General features: G+C 42.7%; 1 protein-coding gene across 3 annotated transcripts in view; it reads left to right on the forward strand.

Moving 5' to 3' along the window:
- INTU (inturned planar cell polarity protein) overlaps window positions 1-19,189 on the forward strand; it is an 88,141-nt gene that overhangs the window by 27,201 nt on the left and 41,751 nt on the right. For all 3 annotated transcript variants that reach the window (XM_073572049.1, XM_073572050.1, XM_073572048.1), the window contains exons 2-4: window positions 12,906-13,465; window positions 14,820-14,905; window positions 15,916-16,119. In XM_073572049.1, coding sequence (XP_073428150.1) covers window positions 12,906-13,465; window positions 14,820-14,905; window positions 15,916-16,119 — 850 coding nt within the window. The remainder of the gene's footprint in view (window positions 1-12,905; window positions 13,466-14,819; window positions 14,906-15,915; window positions 16,120-19,189) is intronic.

Below are 19,189 nucleotides of genomic sequence, written 5' to 3' on the forward strand. Positions count from 1 at the left end.
CTATTTGCATTCTGTAATCTCTATGTGTCATAGTATATTATACAGAAATAACTAACAAACAGTGACTGTATCAGTAAGCTTCTTTTAATGGCTGGGTTGCTAATACTTACAGTGAGGAAAATAAGTATTGTATACACTGCTGACTTTGCAAGTTTTCCCACCTACAAAGAATGGATGTGTAATTTTTATTGTAGGTACCCCTCAACTTCAGTTAAGGGTTACAAATGCTGCCATCAAAAGCAGTTCATTCTGCAGCCTTTATTGTAGGTACCCCTCAACTTCAGTTAAGGGTTACAAATGCTGCCATCAAAAGCAGTTCATTCTGCAGCCTATGTACTGTGATACACAGTGAACCAGCCCAACATTACTGTACCGTAATCCTTTTGCAAAATTACTATATAGTTAAAAAAAAAAAAGTATGCACAAAGCTTTCCATATCTGTCAAGTAACCTGGGAGTAAAAGGAGGAAACTAATGAAATTTTGACCTTGTGTGTTTAAACAATCATTATTAATATTTTTTTGTGTTGGGGCGGGGGGGGGGGTTTGAGGGGAATCGAAGCGTTTTTCAAGGTTTGGTTCTGAGAAAAGCTCTAAGCTGAGAAGCTTAGCAGAACAAAACCCTGAATATAGTTAGTCTTTGTGCCCCAAGACACACAAAATAAGGTCCTGTCCCAGGATTGTGAAGGAGAAGGCTGCAGATGTCATTCATGTTGTACATTTGTAAAGAAGAGCCCGGCCCTTGTGGATATGCTTGTTTATTCAGTCTCCTATCTGAAAGCCACAAATGAATGAGGCTGTGCCCTGTAAATGCTGCTTTAGCTGCGGCTGAATACTAAAATTCTTATATAGCTTTTCCTGTCTCAGGAGAGGCATCTGGTTCTCATTCCCATGGATTATTTAAGGAAAAAAGGAACTGATCAGAAGGCCTCCACTGTCCATGAAGTGAGTGTTCCCGAGGATATGCAGAAGTCAAACGTGCGGACAATTGCATCCAACTGCTAATGTGCTTTGTTGTAAAATGGCTCATTTACTTCATGTAAGGTCTGGACAATTAGCACTTCAACTTCCCTGCGCTGGATTGGTGGTGGGAAATTGTCCCTCCGTGACGTGGTGGCATCTCAGATGTTTATTGCTTATTAGGAAAGGTCCATGTGTCCAGGCACTTATATATGGGAACATCTATCAACCATAATAATGAGCTAATAAATGTATTTACCGTATATAGCACTTCAATTCAGAGGGTTCATGTATAAGCAGTAAGAGACACTACGGAGTGACGCAGAGACCCTGAGGGAGTATTGGAGTCCGGCGCCTGATGTGTGCGTCACTACATACAAATGCTTCTCACAACATTAGAATATCATCAAAAAGTTAATTTATTTCAGTTCTTCAATACAAAAAGTGAAACTCATATAGAGTCATTACACAGAGTGATCTATTTCACGTCTTTATTTCTGTTCATGATTATGGCTTACAAAAGCCCAAAAGTCATTATCTCAGTAAGTTAGAATACTTTATGACACCAGCTTGGAAAATTATTTTAAAATTCGATTACTGTATCAATGCGGCGTGGTATGGAGGCAATCAGCCCGTGGCAGTGCTGAGGTGTTATGGAAGCCCAGGTTGCTTTGATAGCAGCCTTCAGCTTGTCTGCATTGTTGGGTCTGGTGTCTCTCATCTTCCTCTTGACAATACCACATAGATTTTCTGGCAAGTTCGCGTCATCTCCAGCCCTGAACTCGAACTTTACAAAAAACTCGGGCGAACCCGCCTATCCCGAACATCAGGGGGTTTGCCCATCACTAGCCAGGAGTATGCATATTGCATACTTGCGGTCACGTGACCACTGTACCCAGCATGGACATCGGCAAATCCTCACAGCGTGCAGTATGCGGGCTGGGAGCATTCATAAGTCTGCAGTCACTTGTCTGTTTAGACCGGACAATCCCTTTTAACAATGATCCAGTGATGAGCGAAAAATATAACCACAATTGAACACGGAGTGAACAGTCAGTTCCTTTACCCCTTCACGACCTTTGGCGTACCCATACATCATAGAAGGGAAGAGGTTCCCAACCTTTGACGTATGTACGTCATGGCGATCGTGTGGGCACAGGAGCTAGATCCAGCCGTCAGAGCCAGGGTCGCTGCTGGCATTTTAAGCCCCTATATTGCTGCAATCAATATCAATCCCATCATTTAGAAGGCATCCAGTAGGATGGGGCTCCCTCTTCCTTTCGATCGGCGCCCCTGTGACATCATCGCAAGGGCCTGATCGTTGCCATGGCAACCAGAAGTTGACATGATGACATCCAGGTCTCCAGGCTACAGCAAACCTGTTAGACCATGCTCAAAACATGGTCTAAGAGGCTTTTGTCAGTGCAGCAGTTACAGGTAGAATGGATTGCACTGCAATGCTTTATAACAGCGATCGGAGTGAAAAAATGTTAACTTTCCATAGAGGGACTAAGTAAAAAAGTAAGCAAAAAAAAATTGTAAAAATATTTAAAATGAAAAACATATTACAGCTATAAATTCATATTTTTGTAAAAATAAAGTTCACTTTTGGTATTGCTGCATCTGGAATGACCCGACCTATAAAACTGTCACACTGTAAAAAAATTAATTAAACGTGGCAAAAAAATGTTTTTTTTCATCATACTGTCATATAAAAAGTGCAATAAAATCCATCAAAAAGTCAAATGGAAAAAAAATTTGTATAGTTTAAAACATCATCTTGCCCCACAAAAACAAGCCACCATACAGCTCCATCACGGGAGAAATAAAAAAGTTGTAGCTCTCTGAATATGCAAAAACAATTCTTATTTCTATCAAATAATTTTTGTGTAAATAAAGGGCCCGTTACACTAAATGATATCGCTAGCAATATCGCTATTACGTCACTGTTTTGTGACGCAGCAGCGATATTGCTAGCGATATTTCTATGTGTGCTACTTACAGTTGTGGCCAAAATTATTGACACCCCTGCAATTCTGTCAGATAATACTCAGTTTCTTCCTGAAAATGATTGCAAACACAAATTCTTTGGTATTATTATCTTCATTTAATTTGTCTTAAATGAAAAAACACAAAAAGAATTGTCCTAAAGCCAAATTGGATATAATTCCACACCAAACATAAAAAAGAGGGTGGACAAAAGTATTGGCACTGTTTGAAAAATCATGTGATGCGTCTCTAATTTGTGTAATTAACAGCACCTGTAACCTACCTGTGGCACCTAACAGGTGTTGGCAATTACTAAATCACACTTGCAGCCAGTTGACATGGATTAAAGTTGACTCAACCTTTGTCCTGTGTCCTTGTGTGTACCACATTGAGCATGGAGAAAAGAAAGAAGACCAAAGAACTGTCTGAGGACTTGAAAAACCAAATTGTGAGGAAGCATGATCAATCTCAAGGCTACAAGTCCATCTCCAAAGACCTGAATGTTCCTGTGTCTACCGTGCACAGTGTCATCAAGAAGTTTAAAGCCCATGGCACTGTGGCTAGCCTCCCTAGATGTGGACGGAAAAGAAAAATTGACGAGATTTCCATGCAAGATTGTGCGGATGTTGGATAAAGAACCTCGACTAACATCCAAACAAGTTCAAGCTGCCCTGCAGTCCGAGGGTACAACAGTGTCAACCCGTACTATCCGTCGGCGTCTGAATGAAAAGGGACTGTATGGTAGGAGACCCAGGAAGACCCCACTTCTTACCCCAAGACATAAACCTGGCTGGAGTTTGCCAAAACTTACCTGAAAAAGCCTAAAACGTTTTGGAAGAATGTTCTCTGGTCAGATGAGACAAAAGTAGAGCTTTTTGGGCAAAGGCATCAACATAGAGTTTACAGGAGAAAAAAAGAGGCATTCAAACAAAAGAACACGGTCCCTACAGTCAAACATGGCGGAGGTTCCCTGATGTTTTGGGGTTGCTTTGCTGCCTCTGGCACTGGACTGCTTGACCGTGTGCATGGCATTATGAAGTCTGAAGACTACCAACAAATTTTGCAGCATAATGTAGGGCCCAGTGTGAGAAAACTGGGTCTCCCTCAGAGGTCATGGGTCTTCCAGCAGGACAATGACCCAAAACACACTTCAAAAAGCACTAGAAAATGGTTTGAGAGAAAGCACTGGAGACTTCTAAGGTGGCCAGCAATGAGTCCAGACCGGAATCCCATAGAACACCTGTGGAGAGATCTAAAAATGGCAGTTTGGAGAAGGCACCCTTCAAATATCAGGGACCTGGAGCAGTTTGCCAAAGAAGAATGGTCTAAAATTCCAGCAGAGCATTGTAAGAACCTCATTGATGGTTACCGGAAGCGGTTGGTCGCAGTTATTTTGGCTAAAGGTTGTGCAACCAAATATTAGGCTGAGGGTGCAAATACTTTTGTCTGGCCCATTTTTGGAGTTTTGTGTGAAATGATCAATGTTTTGCTTTTTGCTTCATTCTCTCTTGTGTTTTTTCATTTAAGACAAACTAAATGAAGATAATACCAAAGAATTTGTGATTGCAATCATTTTCAGGAAGAAACTATTATCTGACAGAATTGCAGGGGTGTGAATACTTTTGGCCACAACTGTACCTCCGACCGGCTCCCCCGCTGGTTATAGTTGATCGCGCGAGAACGTCCTGGGCCGTTTCTCGTCGGCCAATTCCTGCAGTGGCAACGAGCGGCGCGTGGACACGGGTGGGAGGACGTCTTCATCGCCTCGTCTGACAGGTAAGTAGCGACTGCCGACCGCTGCTATGTCTTTGGTGAGATCACTAGCGACCACTTAGCGATGCACCAGCGATCCTGACTGGGTCATATCGTTGTCGGGATCGCTGGTGCATCGCTAAGTGTAACGGTACCCTAAGAGTCAAAAAATGAAAAAGTATATAAATGTGATGATGCTGTAATTGTACTGACCCGAAAAATAAAGCTGCCTTATCAATTTCACCATACGGGGAACGTCATAAAAAAAAAAACTTTCCTGAATGCTGAATTTTGTTAATTCTGCCTCCCACAAAATCAGCATAGAGAGCAATCAAAAACTGTTTTGTGACAGAAAATGGTGCCAATAAAAACATCAACTTGTCCTGCAAAAAACAAGTCCTCTCATGACTGTTACTTTATAGCAATCAAAATATGGGGATGCAAGTTTTTGCAATAAAAAGCGTATTTTAGTGTGACTGCAGCCAAACGTAAAAAAATAATCTGGTATCAATTTTAATCGCACCGACCAGAAGAGTAAAGTCGTGTAATCACTAATACCACACGAGGAACGGCATATAAAATAACTTAAACCTAATTCTTCAACCACCAGCTGAATTTTTTTTTTTTTTTCATTCTGCGTCACAAAGATCGCAGTTAGCCTCGGTGCACATTTATCCTTGCGCTTACACTGAGCATTTGCATCGGGATTTCCGTGTACATCTCTGAAATCCGTGATGCAGACGGAACCCCCAGCGGAACATTCCCTATAATGAAGAAGATGGCTGCACTATGGATGTCATCTGGCCTATGTCTGGCTCTGTCCGTCATTTAGGCGTGCCTAAAAGTGCCATCAACCACAGTTTTGTGCACTCCTGAAAAAAGAAAACCGCTGAACAGGGGCCAGACGGAGCTTGGAGTAAGGCCGGAGCGTTCAGCTGCATGTATTGACCTGCGGCCGCACGCTCCGCTCCCGAGTGCCGGGTATTAGCCCGGGGTCAGATATGCAAGATACTCGGACGAGTCTCGCATGCTAACTGTGCCTCATCATCATAGTGAATGGATCTCTCTGGGGTTTCATCTGAATCGCATCATTTGGAGATTTTGATGAAAATCTCGAAGCAAGTGCTCACTGCTCAGCGTAGAGCTCAAGATAAATGTGATCCCAAATATTATGTAAAATGTTACCGATAAAAGCTTCAACTTGATGCATAAAAAAAGCAAGTCCCCACTTGGGTCAGTCCATGGAGATATAGGGGGCCTCCGCGTTACCGGTTGCACAAAGACTCTGGGAAATCGCTGAGCCCCACAGTGTGACTAAACCATACTTGGCATCCACATGTTTGCCGTTTCTGTAGCAATCAGAGCTTCTTAATTTATGGGGCCCATGCCTCCAGAAGCATGAGCTGGGCACTACAATGACTGATTTGTAATTTTCACTCAGCAACATCCACTACTTCTTCTGTTTCTGGAAAACACCCATGGAGTAAGAAATCATAACTACCCCTTTAAATAAATTCCCAGAGCTATATAATTCCCACAATGGGGTCACTTGAGTGGGGATTTTACTCTTCAGGCACTTAGAGGCTCTGTGTATGGAGTCTGCAAACTATTCTACGATAACTTGTTCTCAAAGATTCAAATAGCCCTTTTGTAACTCGTTGTGGTACTATTTTTACCCATTTCCTCTTGTGAAAATGCAAAATTTGTGGTTAAAACAAAATTTTGGTGGTAAAAGTGTAGTTATTTTTCTTCACTGCCCTAGGGTATAAAATTCTGTGACACACCCATGGTGTCAGTATGATCCCTGCACCCCTAGATGAATTCATTTAGAGGTGTAGTTGTAAAATGGGGTCATTTAGGCCATGTGCACACGGCGCGGATTCTGCTGCGGATCCGCAGCGTTTCTGGCCCTGCGGGTCCGCAGGTTCTGCTGCGTTGTACAGTACCATTGTTTTCAATGGTATAACAAAAAACGCTGTGCACACGGTGCGGTTTTTTTTCCGCGCGGATTTGCTGCGGGTTACAATCCGCAGCATGTCAATTCTTTGTGCGGAATCCGCTGCGGTTTCACACCTTATCCATTATGAGGTGTGAAACCGCAGGACTTTTGACCTGCGTTTTTTTGCAAATCCGCAGGGACAAATACGTAGCTCTCAAAAGTACGTGTGCACATAGCCCTATGGGGGGTTCTGATGTTCTGGCACCTCAGATGCTCTCCTAGTGACTCCTGGCACCAGGGCTGTGGAGTTGGTAAGCCAAACCTCCAACTTTGACTCAGTGAAATTTGGAAATGCTCAAATACAGCTGACTTCATGAAGCTTCTTAAGCATTTTCTAATGCTATACATTTTCTCAGATTCAATTTTATACTGACTCTACCAAAATAGTGTCTGACTCCACAGCCCTGCCTGGCACACACAAACCAAAACAGCCAAACTTTCACTACAATATGGCGCTCCTTCCCTTCTTAGCTTTCCACTGTGCCTGAAAAGTAGCGTATTAGCACACTCAGGAAAAATTACATAAACTAAGATGTCCATCTTTTGTTAACCCTTATAAAAATTGAAAACAACGTTTTGGTGGTAAAAATGAAATTATTCTTTCTTCACCGCCCAATGGTATAAAATTCTGTCAGGCACATATAACTTCAATATGCTCACTGCACCCCTAGATTAATTCATTGGGGGTGGAGTTTGTAAAATGAGGTCACCTATGGGGGATTTCTGCTGTAGTGCCACCTCAGGGACAATGTGATATAACACCCTCAAAACCAGGGCTGTGGAGTCGGTAAGCCAAACCCCCGACTCCAACTCCTCAATTTCCATGACTCCGACTGCACCAAATTGGGCTCCGACTCCACAGCCCTTCTCAAAACATTCAGCAAAGTCTGAACTTCAATATGGCACTTTTTTCCTTCTGAGCTTTGCACTGCCTCAAAAGTAGTTTTCGACCACATATGGGGTATTGGCGTACTCAGGAGAAATTGCACAAAAAAATTGTACAGTTCATTTTCTTCTTTTACCTCCTTTTTAAAAATGAAAAGCTTTTGGAGTTATTTCAACATTTTAGAGGAAAGAAAGGTAATTTTGAAATTGACTCGGCCCAATGTGATACAATTCTATGAATCACCCGAGGGGAGGGTTAGAAGTGCTCACCACATCCCTAGATGCATTCCTCAAAAGGTTTAGTTTCCAAACATGGGGTCTGTTATCTATTGCAGCTAATTTTCCGCTCCAAAAAGAAATTGCTGATCAAATTTGAACCCTTTTAACTTCCTAATGAAAACCAAAAAATCTTGAAAAAATGATTCTTGTGTAAAGTAGATGTGGGAAATGTTATTTATTAATTATTTTGTGTGATATAACTTTATGGTTTAGGGTGCATAAATTTAAATTTTGAAAATTGCAAAATTTTCAAAATTTTTGCCACAATTCTTATACTTTCACAAATACAAAATATATAGGCCTAAATTTATCACTAACATAAAGTACAATGTGTTGCAATAAGGTACAGTGGGGAAAAAAAGTATTTAGTCAGTCAGCAATAGTGCAAGTTCCACCACTTAAAAAGATGAGAGGCGTCTGTAATTTACATCATAGGTAGACCTCAACTATGGGAGACAAACTGAGAAAAAAAAATCCAGAAAATCACATTGTCTGGTTTTTTTTTTTCATTTTATTTGCATATTATGGTGGAAAATAAGTATTTGGTCAGAAACAAAATTTCATCTCAATACTTTGTGATATATCCTTTGTTGGCAATGACAGAGGTCAAACGTTTTCTGTAAGTCTTCACAAGGTTGCCACACACTGTTGTTGGTATGTTGGCCCATTCCTTCATGCAGATCTCCTCTAGAGCAGTGATGTTTTTGGCTTTTCGCTTGGCAACACGGACTTTCAACTCCCTCCAAAGGTTTTCTATAGGGTTGAGATCTGGAGACTGGCTAGGCCACTCCAGGACCTTGAAATGCTTCTTACAAAGCCACTCCTTCGTTGCCCTGGCGGTGTGCTTTGGATCATTGTCATGTTGAAAGACCCAGCCACGTTTCATCTTCAATGCCCTTGCTGATGGAAGGAGGTTTTTACTCAAAATCTCACGATACATGGCCCCATTCATTCTTTCATGTACCCGGATCAGTCGTCCTGGCCCCTTTGCAGAGAAACAGCCCCAAAGCATGATGTTTCCACCACCATGCTTTACAGTAGGTATGGTGTTTGATGGATGCAACTCAGTATTCTTTTTCCTCCAAACACGACAAGTTGTGTTTCTACCAAACAGTTCCAGTTTGGTTTCATCAGACCATAGGACATTCTCCCAAAACTCCTCTGGATCATCCAAATGTTCTCTAGCAAACTTCAGACGGGCCCGGACATGTACAGGCTTAAGCAGTGGGACACGTCTGGCACTGCAGGATCTGAGTCCATGGTGGCGTAGTGTGTTACTTATGGTAGGCCTTGTTACATTGGTCCCAGCTCTCTGCAGTTCATTCACTAGGTCCCCCGCGTGGTTCTGGGATTTTTGCTCACCGTTCTTGTGATCATTCTGACCCCACGGGGTGGGATTTTGCGTGGAGCACCAGATCGAGGGAGATTATCAGTGGTCTTGTATGTCTTCCATTTTCTAATTATTGCTCCCACAGTTGATTTCTTCACTCCAAGCTGGTTGGCTATTGCAGATTCAGTCTTCCCAGCCTGGTGCAGGGCTACAATTTTGTTTCTGGTGTCCTTTGACAGCTCTTTGGTCTTCACCATAGTGGAGTTTGGAGTCAGACTGTTTGAGGGTGTGCACAGGTGTCTTTTTATACTGATAACAAGTTTAAACAGGTGCTATTACTACAGGTAATGAGTGGAGGAAAGAGGAGACTCTTAAAGAAGAAGTTACAGGTCTGTGAGAGCCAGAAATCTTGATTGCTTGTTTCTGACCAAATACATATTTTCCACCATAATATGCAAATAAAATGAAAAAAAAACAGACAATGTGATTTTCTGGATTTTTTTTTCTCAGTTTGTCTCCCATAGTTGAGGTCTACCTATGATGTAAATTACAGACGCCTCTCATCTTTTTAAGTGGTGGAACATGCACTATTGCTGACTGACTAAATACTTTTTTTTCCCCACTGTAATTTCAGAATCACTGGGAAACGTTGAAGCATTCCAGAGTTATTACCACATAAAGTGACACTAGTCAGAATTGTAAAATTTGGCCTGGTCAGGAGGGTGAAGAGGTTACAATTATGATGACCGACTTTGACTGGGTTAGACAATTTCCAACCTTGTTTCCAGTATGCAGTGGTTAGCAACTAGCAAAAGTGGTAAAAGGAAAGACTATTAGTAAACCACTGACTGGGTTATAAGCACTCAAGTGTCATTGACCAGTATAGGAAGTGAGTACTATCCTACATAGCTAATTTAGCACAGTTTACTAAAAAAAAGTTATTTGCAACTTAACTAAATAGGACTGTAATAACTGCTGGGACTCCCTTTAAAGGGAACCTTTCAGCAAGATTGTGCTGAGTAACGTACAAACAGTGTCAGGTTGGCGCCGTTATACTGAATAAAATGATACCGGGGTTGATGAAATCCGTCTTGTGGTTGTTGTTTAATCTGTATTTACAGTTTTTAGCTAATGATATTCTCGTGCTCTTGAGTGGCCTATGGAGGGGTTCTTTATGTGGGGTTCTGCTTACATATTCATCTGTATGGGCTTATGACAAGTCACTCATCCTTCAGTGACCTGCCCCCTATTTTACATAATGCATATATTTTGGGGTTTGAAAAAAAAAAATTACATTCAGCAAAATGGCGCCAGAGCAGTAGCATGTATCGCTTTATGCATATAATATTGTAGGATTAAAAAAATAATAACTTCATCAAAAAGGGGCATGCTCAGTAGCATCTATTGCATTTGAGAGATGCTGCTGTACAAGCGCCGGTGCCATTTTGCTGCAGCCACTTTTTTTTCAGCAAAATGGCAGCACGTGCAGTAGCATCTATTGTCTGCCGATAGATGCTACTGTGCATGTGCCACAGCCGTTATTGTGGGGTTTCTTCTCCAGCATATGATATGCATTATGTAAAATAGGGGGCAGGTCACTGAAGACCTGTCATAAGCCCATACAGATAAATATGTAAGCAGAGCACCACATAAAGACCCACAGCACCTCCCCAAAGTACCAGTCTATGTAGGAGAATTAACAGAATGAACCTGCATAGGCTGCAACCAATCAGCAACTATTACTTTAAAAAAAAAAAAAAAAAAAAATTGAGTGGACTCCTGCGTGATTTTAATAACCAGTTGAGGGAAAGCCCCATCCTAGGCAGCTGTCTGCCTTATAAGATGCGCCAAATCTGGCACTTAGCCTCACTCTTCCCACTTGCCCTGTAGCGGTGGCAAGTGGGTTGATGTCACCTTTTGGATTGTCAGTTGACATCAAGCTCCGAGGTTAGTAATGGAGAGGCGTCTATAAGATGCCCCATCACTAACACCATAGTGATATTATAAAAAAAAAACACACACCCAAAATAAAGTTCTGTATTTGACTACTTTATTGAATCTAAATTAAACTATACTTATCGACGCCTAAGCCACGGAAGCCAATATTTGTTGCAACAAAAATAAAATAATAAACCACAACATTCCTCACCTGTCCGCATAGAAGAGAAGTCATAATGTCCCACAACGATTCTAATGACTTTGTGAGCAGTCACATCATTATGGCACCACCGCTGGAGAAAGTTCTCACGCAGCAGTGCCGTGAGAGCACGGGAGGTCATCAGCTGATGAACTCCAGTGAACTCTCTCACGGCAGTTCAGTGATAGACTGTGGGAGTGGTTACCTCCTGTCATTGTATAGCCGGTTAGAGCAGTCACATCTCCCGACTGCTCTAACTGTGACTGTTCTACACTCGAGATCGCTGTGGGACACAAGGGATTACGTGGACTATGGCGGACAGGTGATTATATGGTGGTTTATTATTTTTTTTATTTTTTTTTATAAGAGACATGGGCATCGGGAATTGGGCACCAAGGTGAGTATATGTTATTTTTTTTTGTTTTACATTTCTATAGGCAACAAAGGCATCGGGAATTTGATGATAGGTGAGTATAATGTGTTTCTTATTTTTATTTGAATATGTATGTAATTATTTTACATTTTTTTTTACTTCATTTTTTTTTTAAGTGTGAGCACAGACACTGGCTGACGAGAGACTACTTCTCCCATCAGCAGCTCCTGCCATCACTGTTATCAGTGACAGCAGACGTAAGCTTTTTACCGCAGGTCACTGCTGCTGGTCACAGTATATCTGCGAGGTCACATTGACATCTTACTGGCGGTAACGTTACTACCGATCAGTGCCGCCGCGCCGGTGTTTCCCACCCTGTCACACAGATGACAATGTGGGAAACATCATAGATAGCCCGAAAAAACACAAACAAAAACTCAGCAAATCCTCAAACATTTTTCTACCTGCATTTTTGCTGCAGATTTGATTGACTCAGTTGACGTTAATGGGTGAAATACGCTAAAGAATTGACCTGCTGCAGAAAAAAATGCACTGGAAATACTCAAAGGAAATTTGCTGATCATGTGGACAACACTTCAGGATTCTCATTGAATTAAGTGGCGTAAGGATTCCATAGCGTTTTTGGCCCATTTCCGCTTGGAAAAAACGCATTGTGTGCACATAGCCTAAGGCTTTACTGTGCACTATTGTGATGGAAATGCGGCATGCATGGCGTTCATTGCTGATAAGTAGATATAATTGAATGGAAGAAAACATTTAGTGTAGTTCAGGCCTTGCTAAATCTAAGAGACAGTTTTAGATGTTATGGTCCAGTAGGGACATATTGTAGGAACAGTGCACAACAACTCAAAATAAACAACCTAGCAACAGGGAATGTTATATTTTATGTCAGAATAAGTTTCTGCTTCTTAGTGACAGGAAAAATGTGATGTTTCCCAAGTAGGCTCTGCAGGCTCTCTTACTTACCCGGTAGACAGATCAAGGCCTCCTGCTTGACCAATAATCACAGAAGGCGTGTCTTGATGCAGTGGTCATGTTATCTCACCAAGTAGTACCCTTGTAGTCAAAGCATTCCTCTAGCCCAAGACACTACCCTTCCCATTAGTCACAAGGTTTAAATTTAAAACTGATTCGCAGTCCTGCTTTAAAATGGTAAAAAAATATTCTTGACTCTATTTGTAGTGACGTGGAGCCGGAATGGTTGGAGCGAGTGGAGCATAATGGAGAACTATTCTATCTTGAGTTGAGTGAAGGAGAGGAAGAAGCCATTTTACCTCTAAATCCAGGAGTAAACCATGTCAGATTTTGTGAAAATGTAGCCGAAGTTATTTCAGAAAATGCCAAGAAAAATAGAAATGAACCACGTTTTAAAAAACTTGCAAAAATTTTGAGGAACAAGCACAATAGCAAGAAGAGGCCTTCTAGACTAAATGGACCAACAGGGCCTACTTCTATCCTCAAACACCAGCCCAGCATCAAAACTGGAATGCTTATCCATCAACAATATAAGGATATTTGTCTATATGTCAATCCAAACCGGATCCTTCACAGTGCACCATATGAGAAGCTCTGCCTGCTCCAGAGACTGATCGGGATTGTTCATCAGTCTTCAAAGAACAGCAAGAGACTTGAAAAGCAAGGTGCCCCTGATCCACCACATCGGTTGATTATCCCTGAGAAGCTGGTTGTTCATGGTTTTATTCCAGACAGTCCATCTATTCGCTGTGGCCAAATCCTTATAGGTAAGAGAGCATATCATATCTACTCTAGCGTAAACTTGGCCATACATGTTAGATAACGGTAGATCGTTTGTTCATCTGCTGTATCCTGTATGGGAAGACCAGTCTTCTCTTTAGAAGCGAGTCAGGAAGCCCCTAGAAACATATATTGGGTCAATCTCACTGAAAACAGTGGGTTTGGCTGACTTTTGTTTAAAAGGACTCTGCCAGCACAGGATGATTGTTCAAACAAAGTCCTACTGCTCGGTGCTTCTCGGCAGGGCCAGTCATTTAAGTGCACCTTCACACCTGCCTGTTTTCCCTCTATATCCAGCCCGCCTCCCTCTCTTCTTTGACATCTCTGGCGTTAGAGGAAAAACCCGGTGGGAAGGTGTATATAAATGATTGGCCCCACCATGAAGCACCGAGCGCCTGTACTTGGTGTGAACAGTCATTGTGAGCTGACTCTCCCTTTAATGTGTTTGAGTGCCCTAAGTTCTGAAGTATAGCCGTTCAGTTTTTAGGCCATTTCTGTATATATTTTTATCCTAGTTCTTTGCATGCTACCATGGCATTATGCGCTCTAAAATTGTTGTTACACCAGTAGACTGCATGATTGTGAGCTGATGAGAAAATGGATAAATATTGTAATCCAAAGATATTCTTTATAGAACTACCGAAACACACTGTATATGCACATGAATATGTGAGCGTACAAAGTTCTGTCCATACATCCATATTTACATTTGAGCAGACAGACTATTCCTTTTGTTCTGTGGTGTCCTGCTCCTCAGCCGTTCATTACACTGCTGCTCCCTTCTTCCTGCACTCCCACAATATAAATTCTTTTGATGCAGTTGTCTTACCATGACAATCCCTTTTCAGATTCATGCCAGCCTGGCCATCAGCTAGTTGATGCATACCCATTCAGAAACCCCCAGTAGTCAGCTGTCAGTGTGGTCTCATTGTAGCATTACATACTGTTCTCTGAATAACAACTACCAGGTAATATATGGATAGTCCAGGTCTACTAGATTGAAAGCCAAGTTCAAGTCCCTAAAACCTATGTATTTTTGGGTGTTCCTTGAGGCAACCTCATTTACTGGGAATCCTGTGAGCCAGAAATCCCAGTATGAATCTGGTGGATTAGAGATTACCCATGTAGTGACTGTAAGACCTTGCCATGCCCTGAAATCTCTTCTATAAAGACATGTTCGGATATCTAGTATGGAGGCCTCATCACCACTTGTGAGGGCCTTCAACATTGGCAGTGTTGGGACAGCACTTGTGACCTGCACCATTGTGTGAACTAGTTCCCTAGTGTATACCCATCTCCTGGATTTTTGCTTCTACATTGTTATTATTCTTATTTTAATAGGGGATGCTCTTATTGCGGTGAATGATGTAGAAGTCAACACAGAAAATATAGAACGGGTGTTGTCTTGTATCCCGGGGCCCATGCAGGTAAAGTATTCTTGCTTCTTCACTTTGAAAACCACAAGCATGGTTCTCCTCCTTAAATAGAAAAAAAATCTTGATGAAAACCTGTGTAATTGCTTAAAGAAGTTGCCCTCTACATGGACAACTTTTTCTCATACCCCCCCCCGCTTGGCCCCGATAAAATAATAAAGTTTATACTCCCCTCCTATGCCGGCGGTGTTCCCATGATGTCGGCAGTCGTTCTCCCCTGGGCTCTCGTGCGGTGTTGTGACGCTGGCGCCCAATCAGCGCTGGTGTCACTGTCTCCGCCTTTGGTCAAATCGAACATGAAGAGAGAGTGTGACGTCAGCTTCATCTTTATTATTTTATGGGAGTCAAACATTTTGATCAAGAAGGGGTTGTCCTAGTAATCATTTTGAGAATAGCAAACCTGTTGCAAAGGCCAAAAAATGGATAATTTTTGGGCCACTTTATAAAAGTCTTTCTAATTGTTTAGTAATTTTGAGAATAGCAAACCTATTGTAGATAAGAAAAAAGGGATATTTTTTCACTCCTAGTTGAGAAGCCATTATTTATTACACTTTTTTTAAAAACGGCACACCTGTTTTTGCTCCCTTAATAAAAGAATAATTTTTGGATGCTTGTAAAAAAGTTGTCACATTCATTTTGCAAAGAAAAAAAGCTCTTGATACTTCCTAACAGAGATCATGTTTGCACCACTTGTGTATAAACACTAGCTAGCCAGATATGATCTTTGCACTGTTTTTACAATATAAGTAGCCTAAAAAGTCTGTTAATGCAGTGTGTTGTTAAAAAATGCAGTGGGTAACATCAGTTTTTCTCTAGTCAGATATGTTGAGGGTATGGCCGTGTTTGTGTTCAACCGTTCAAAAGGAGTTCCGTAGAGTCCTATTAGACCTCGGAGTCACATTTTCTGGGCAGTTGGATGATGTCTACTATAAAGGACCTGTCCACTATAAAGTATAGATTTATTTTTATACATGTATTATTATCTACTGCTACTTTCCAAAAAGGTGAAACTGACATTTGAAACAACGGAGTTCAATGCTCAAATTCCATCTCCGACTATAAATCCTGTGCCTCAGCCACCTATGGGCAACATGACAAAGTTGATCTGGGGCGACGAACATACCAACCACCAGAAAGTCTTGGAAGAGATGCCTCATATAGCAATGTACTTGTCACTCCGACTCGACTCTGAGAATTCAAAAGAAGAGGTAAGTGACTTTATACTAAAGTGTTTTATTATTTATAGGATTGAAATTGAAAGTCTCAGATACAGGCTGATTTGACTTCCCTTAAGCTATTGACAGATTCCCTTTAATTCCAAAATAACCAATTGCTAAGTGGCTATGTCTCGGATGCGTTCCAGCTGTGTCGTGGTGGAACGCACAACCATCTTCTTCCGCGCCTCATCAAGAGGGGACGGATATAGTTCCGGTCTATGCACTGCCGAGGGGGATAGGTTACGTCATGTGAAATGCGGTGGAGCGCACTTCTGGGCATGCGTCACTTTGCTCGGACGCTTCATGATGACCGAGCTCTCTGAGTTTCTGCATGATATTATCACGGGGAACGATGGTTTCAGACATAAGTTCCCAGTAGGGTACTCTACTTCGGCGCACCATCTGGGTTCCTTTTCTGGTCAGTGGAACGCGATGATATGCACTCTGACCAGGTAATAATTTCGAACACCTGTGAGCGTCTGAGACTATATACTATAAAAGATCTGGGCTGCCTCATGGTCTTATGGCATCATACCAGAGAGGGGATTGTCCCTGAATATCGGCTAATATGTGGCCATTGAGCCTGATCTGACTAGCAACAGTGTTGCGGTCTCATTCTTTTCTGGCAGGAACACCAATAACTGGTCCAGGGGTGTTCACTCAAGCTTGATCCATATAATCAGAGTTAGGCCCGGGTCAGACTTGCGAGAAACTCGCACCTCAATACCTGGCACTGCCGCCGGCACTCGGACCGGAGCGTACAGCTGCATAGAAATACATGCAGCCGCACATTCCAGTCCCGAGTGCCGGCGACAGTGCCGGGTATTGAGGTGCGAGTTTCTCGCAAGTCTGACCCCGGACTTAATGAGACAGAATATCGTCAGGAAAGCTTGTATTGGATATGTATAGAAGAAAAAGGAATATTTCTAGATCAGCTGAATTACAAATCCAAGGACATCTAGACATTGAAATAAAAATAACACCTTTTTCTTCTATCCCACCTACCAAATATTTCTTCACTTCTGCCAAGATAGGGCGTTGAAGGGCCAGCAGGGTAAGCCTTCGTTGAGCGGGGGTGCCATTGAACAGGTTTTAGGGTGCCAACCTCCGCTGATAGATAGGGAGACTCAGGCCAGTACAGGGTCAGGCACACCTCCCTGTGGTGTGTGTTTGTTTGATCTGGTGATGGTGCTTTTGGAATAAGTTTTTTACAATGAGTTTGTTTTAATGGATTCTAATAAAGGTATTTTTTTAATGCAAGATATTAGTGTGAGCCTATGTCTCACTGAGAGCACGAAAGTGTCTTAAACACAGCAACTCAGGATGAGCGTTCCTATACCTTCTGCTCAAAGTAAGAGAATGGTGGCAGAAAAAAATGTGAACTTATGAAACGCTGTTTGGATACTGGTCTGTCTCTGTAGTCTGTGTGGTAGGAAACATAAATCTGCTGCCAGGGTTTTCTCCACCCATTACATTGTTGGAATATGCCCTGATGTCTGATCTGTGAGTTGTCTGCCACTAGTCAATTCTGCTGGATCCCAAAGGTTGACCTCCACCTACCTGATCTTATATGGCATATCTACTCTTTTACTGGATGACCCATTACTTATGTTACATGCATACATACGTACTCACTCATATACTCTCCTGGCTTTTTGGGCTAATGGCTTCCTCACCTGTTAGTGATGTTGTGATGTATATGGAAAATTTACATTCCCTCTAAAAAGAAACCTAGGACCTAGCATCAGGTCAAAACTTGCCAGTATTTGCTATTAGTGTAGTCCCATTTCTCTAAATGTTTCTTTTTTTTTTATTTTCCTTCAAATCCAACTTGCAGTTCAAAAGATATGTGCCTTTTAATTTAGCTCAAAGCTTTACAGTGTTTAACAAGTGGGTGTGTCTCACAGATTCCCTGGGGGCGTGTTTAGAATGCTCTGCACTTTTGATCATAAGCCATACCCCCTTGGTGAAAGTAACACTAAATAAAAAGAACTATTACGGTGAACTATTTAACAACCGGTAAATAAGTGATCACTTACTGAGGTGATCATTCCTTTAACAGATGTTTAAAGGGAACCTGTCAGCAGTTTTGGCCGCTATAAGATGCGGCTGCTGCCTTTCAGGGCTTATCTACAGCATTCTATAATGCTGTAGATAAGTCACCGATCCAACCTGCAAGATAAGAAAAATAAGTTTTATTATACTCACCCGGGGGGAAGGGGGGGCGGTCCAGTGCGGTCCGATGGGTGTCGCAGGTCCGGGTTCGGCACCTCCCATCTTCTTGCGATGCCGCCTTTCTGCTTGCTTCAGCACTCCCCTGCATCGCGCTCCTGCACAGGCGTACTTCTCTGCCCTGTTGAGGGCAAAAAGATGGGAGGTGCCGGACCAGGACCTGCGACACCCATCAGATCGGACCGCACCAGACCACCCCCCTGGTGAGTATAATAAAAGTTATTTTTCTTCACTTGCAGGTCTTATCGAGGGATTATCTACAGCAGGGGTCTCAAACTCGGCAGAGTAAATGGGCCACACATAAAATTTGAGCTGGGGGGCCGCATTCCTTTCAAACTTAATACACGCGCGGCTCCGCTCCGTACACCTCGTACACGCTGCTCCGCTCCATACACCTCGTACACGCCGCTCCGCTCCGTACACCTCGTACACATAGGGCTCCGCTCCGTACACCTCGTACACACACAGGGCTCCGCTCCGTACACCTCGTACACACACAGGGCTCCGCTCCGTACACCTCGTACACACACAGGGCTCCGCTCCGTACACCTCGTACACACACAGGGCTCCGCTCCGTACACCTCGTACACACACAGGGCTCCGCTCCGTACACCTCGTACACACACAGGGCTCCGCTCCGTACACCTCGTACACACACAGGGCTCCGCTCCGTACACCTCGTACACACACAGGGCTCCGCTCCGTACACCTCGTACACACACAGGGCTCCGCTCCGTACACCTCGTACACACACAGGGCTCCGCTCCGTACACCTCGTACACACACAGGGCTCCGCTCCGTACACCTCGTACACACACAGGGCTCCGCT

Source organism: Dendrobates tinctorius, unplaced genomic scaffold (genome assembly GCF_039654945.1).
Source record: "Dendrobates tinctorius isolate UK_male_01 unplaced genomic scaffold, ASM3965494v1 ptg000030l, whole genome shotgun sequence".
NCBI classification, from domain to species: Eukaryota; Metazoa; Chordata; class Amphibia; order Anura; family Dendrobatidae; genus Dendrobates; species Dendrobates tinctorius.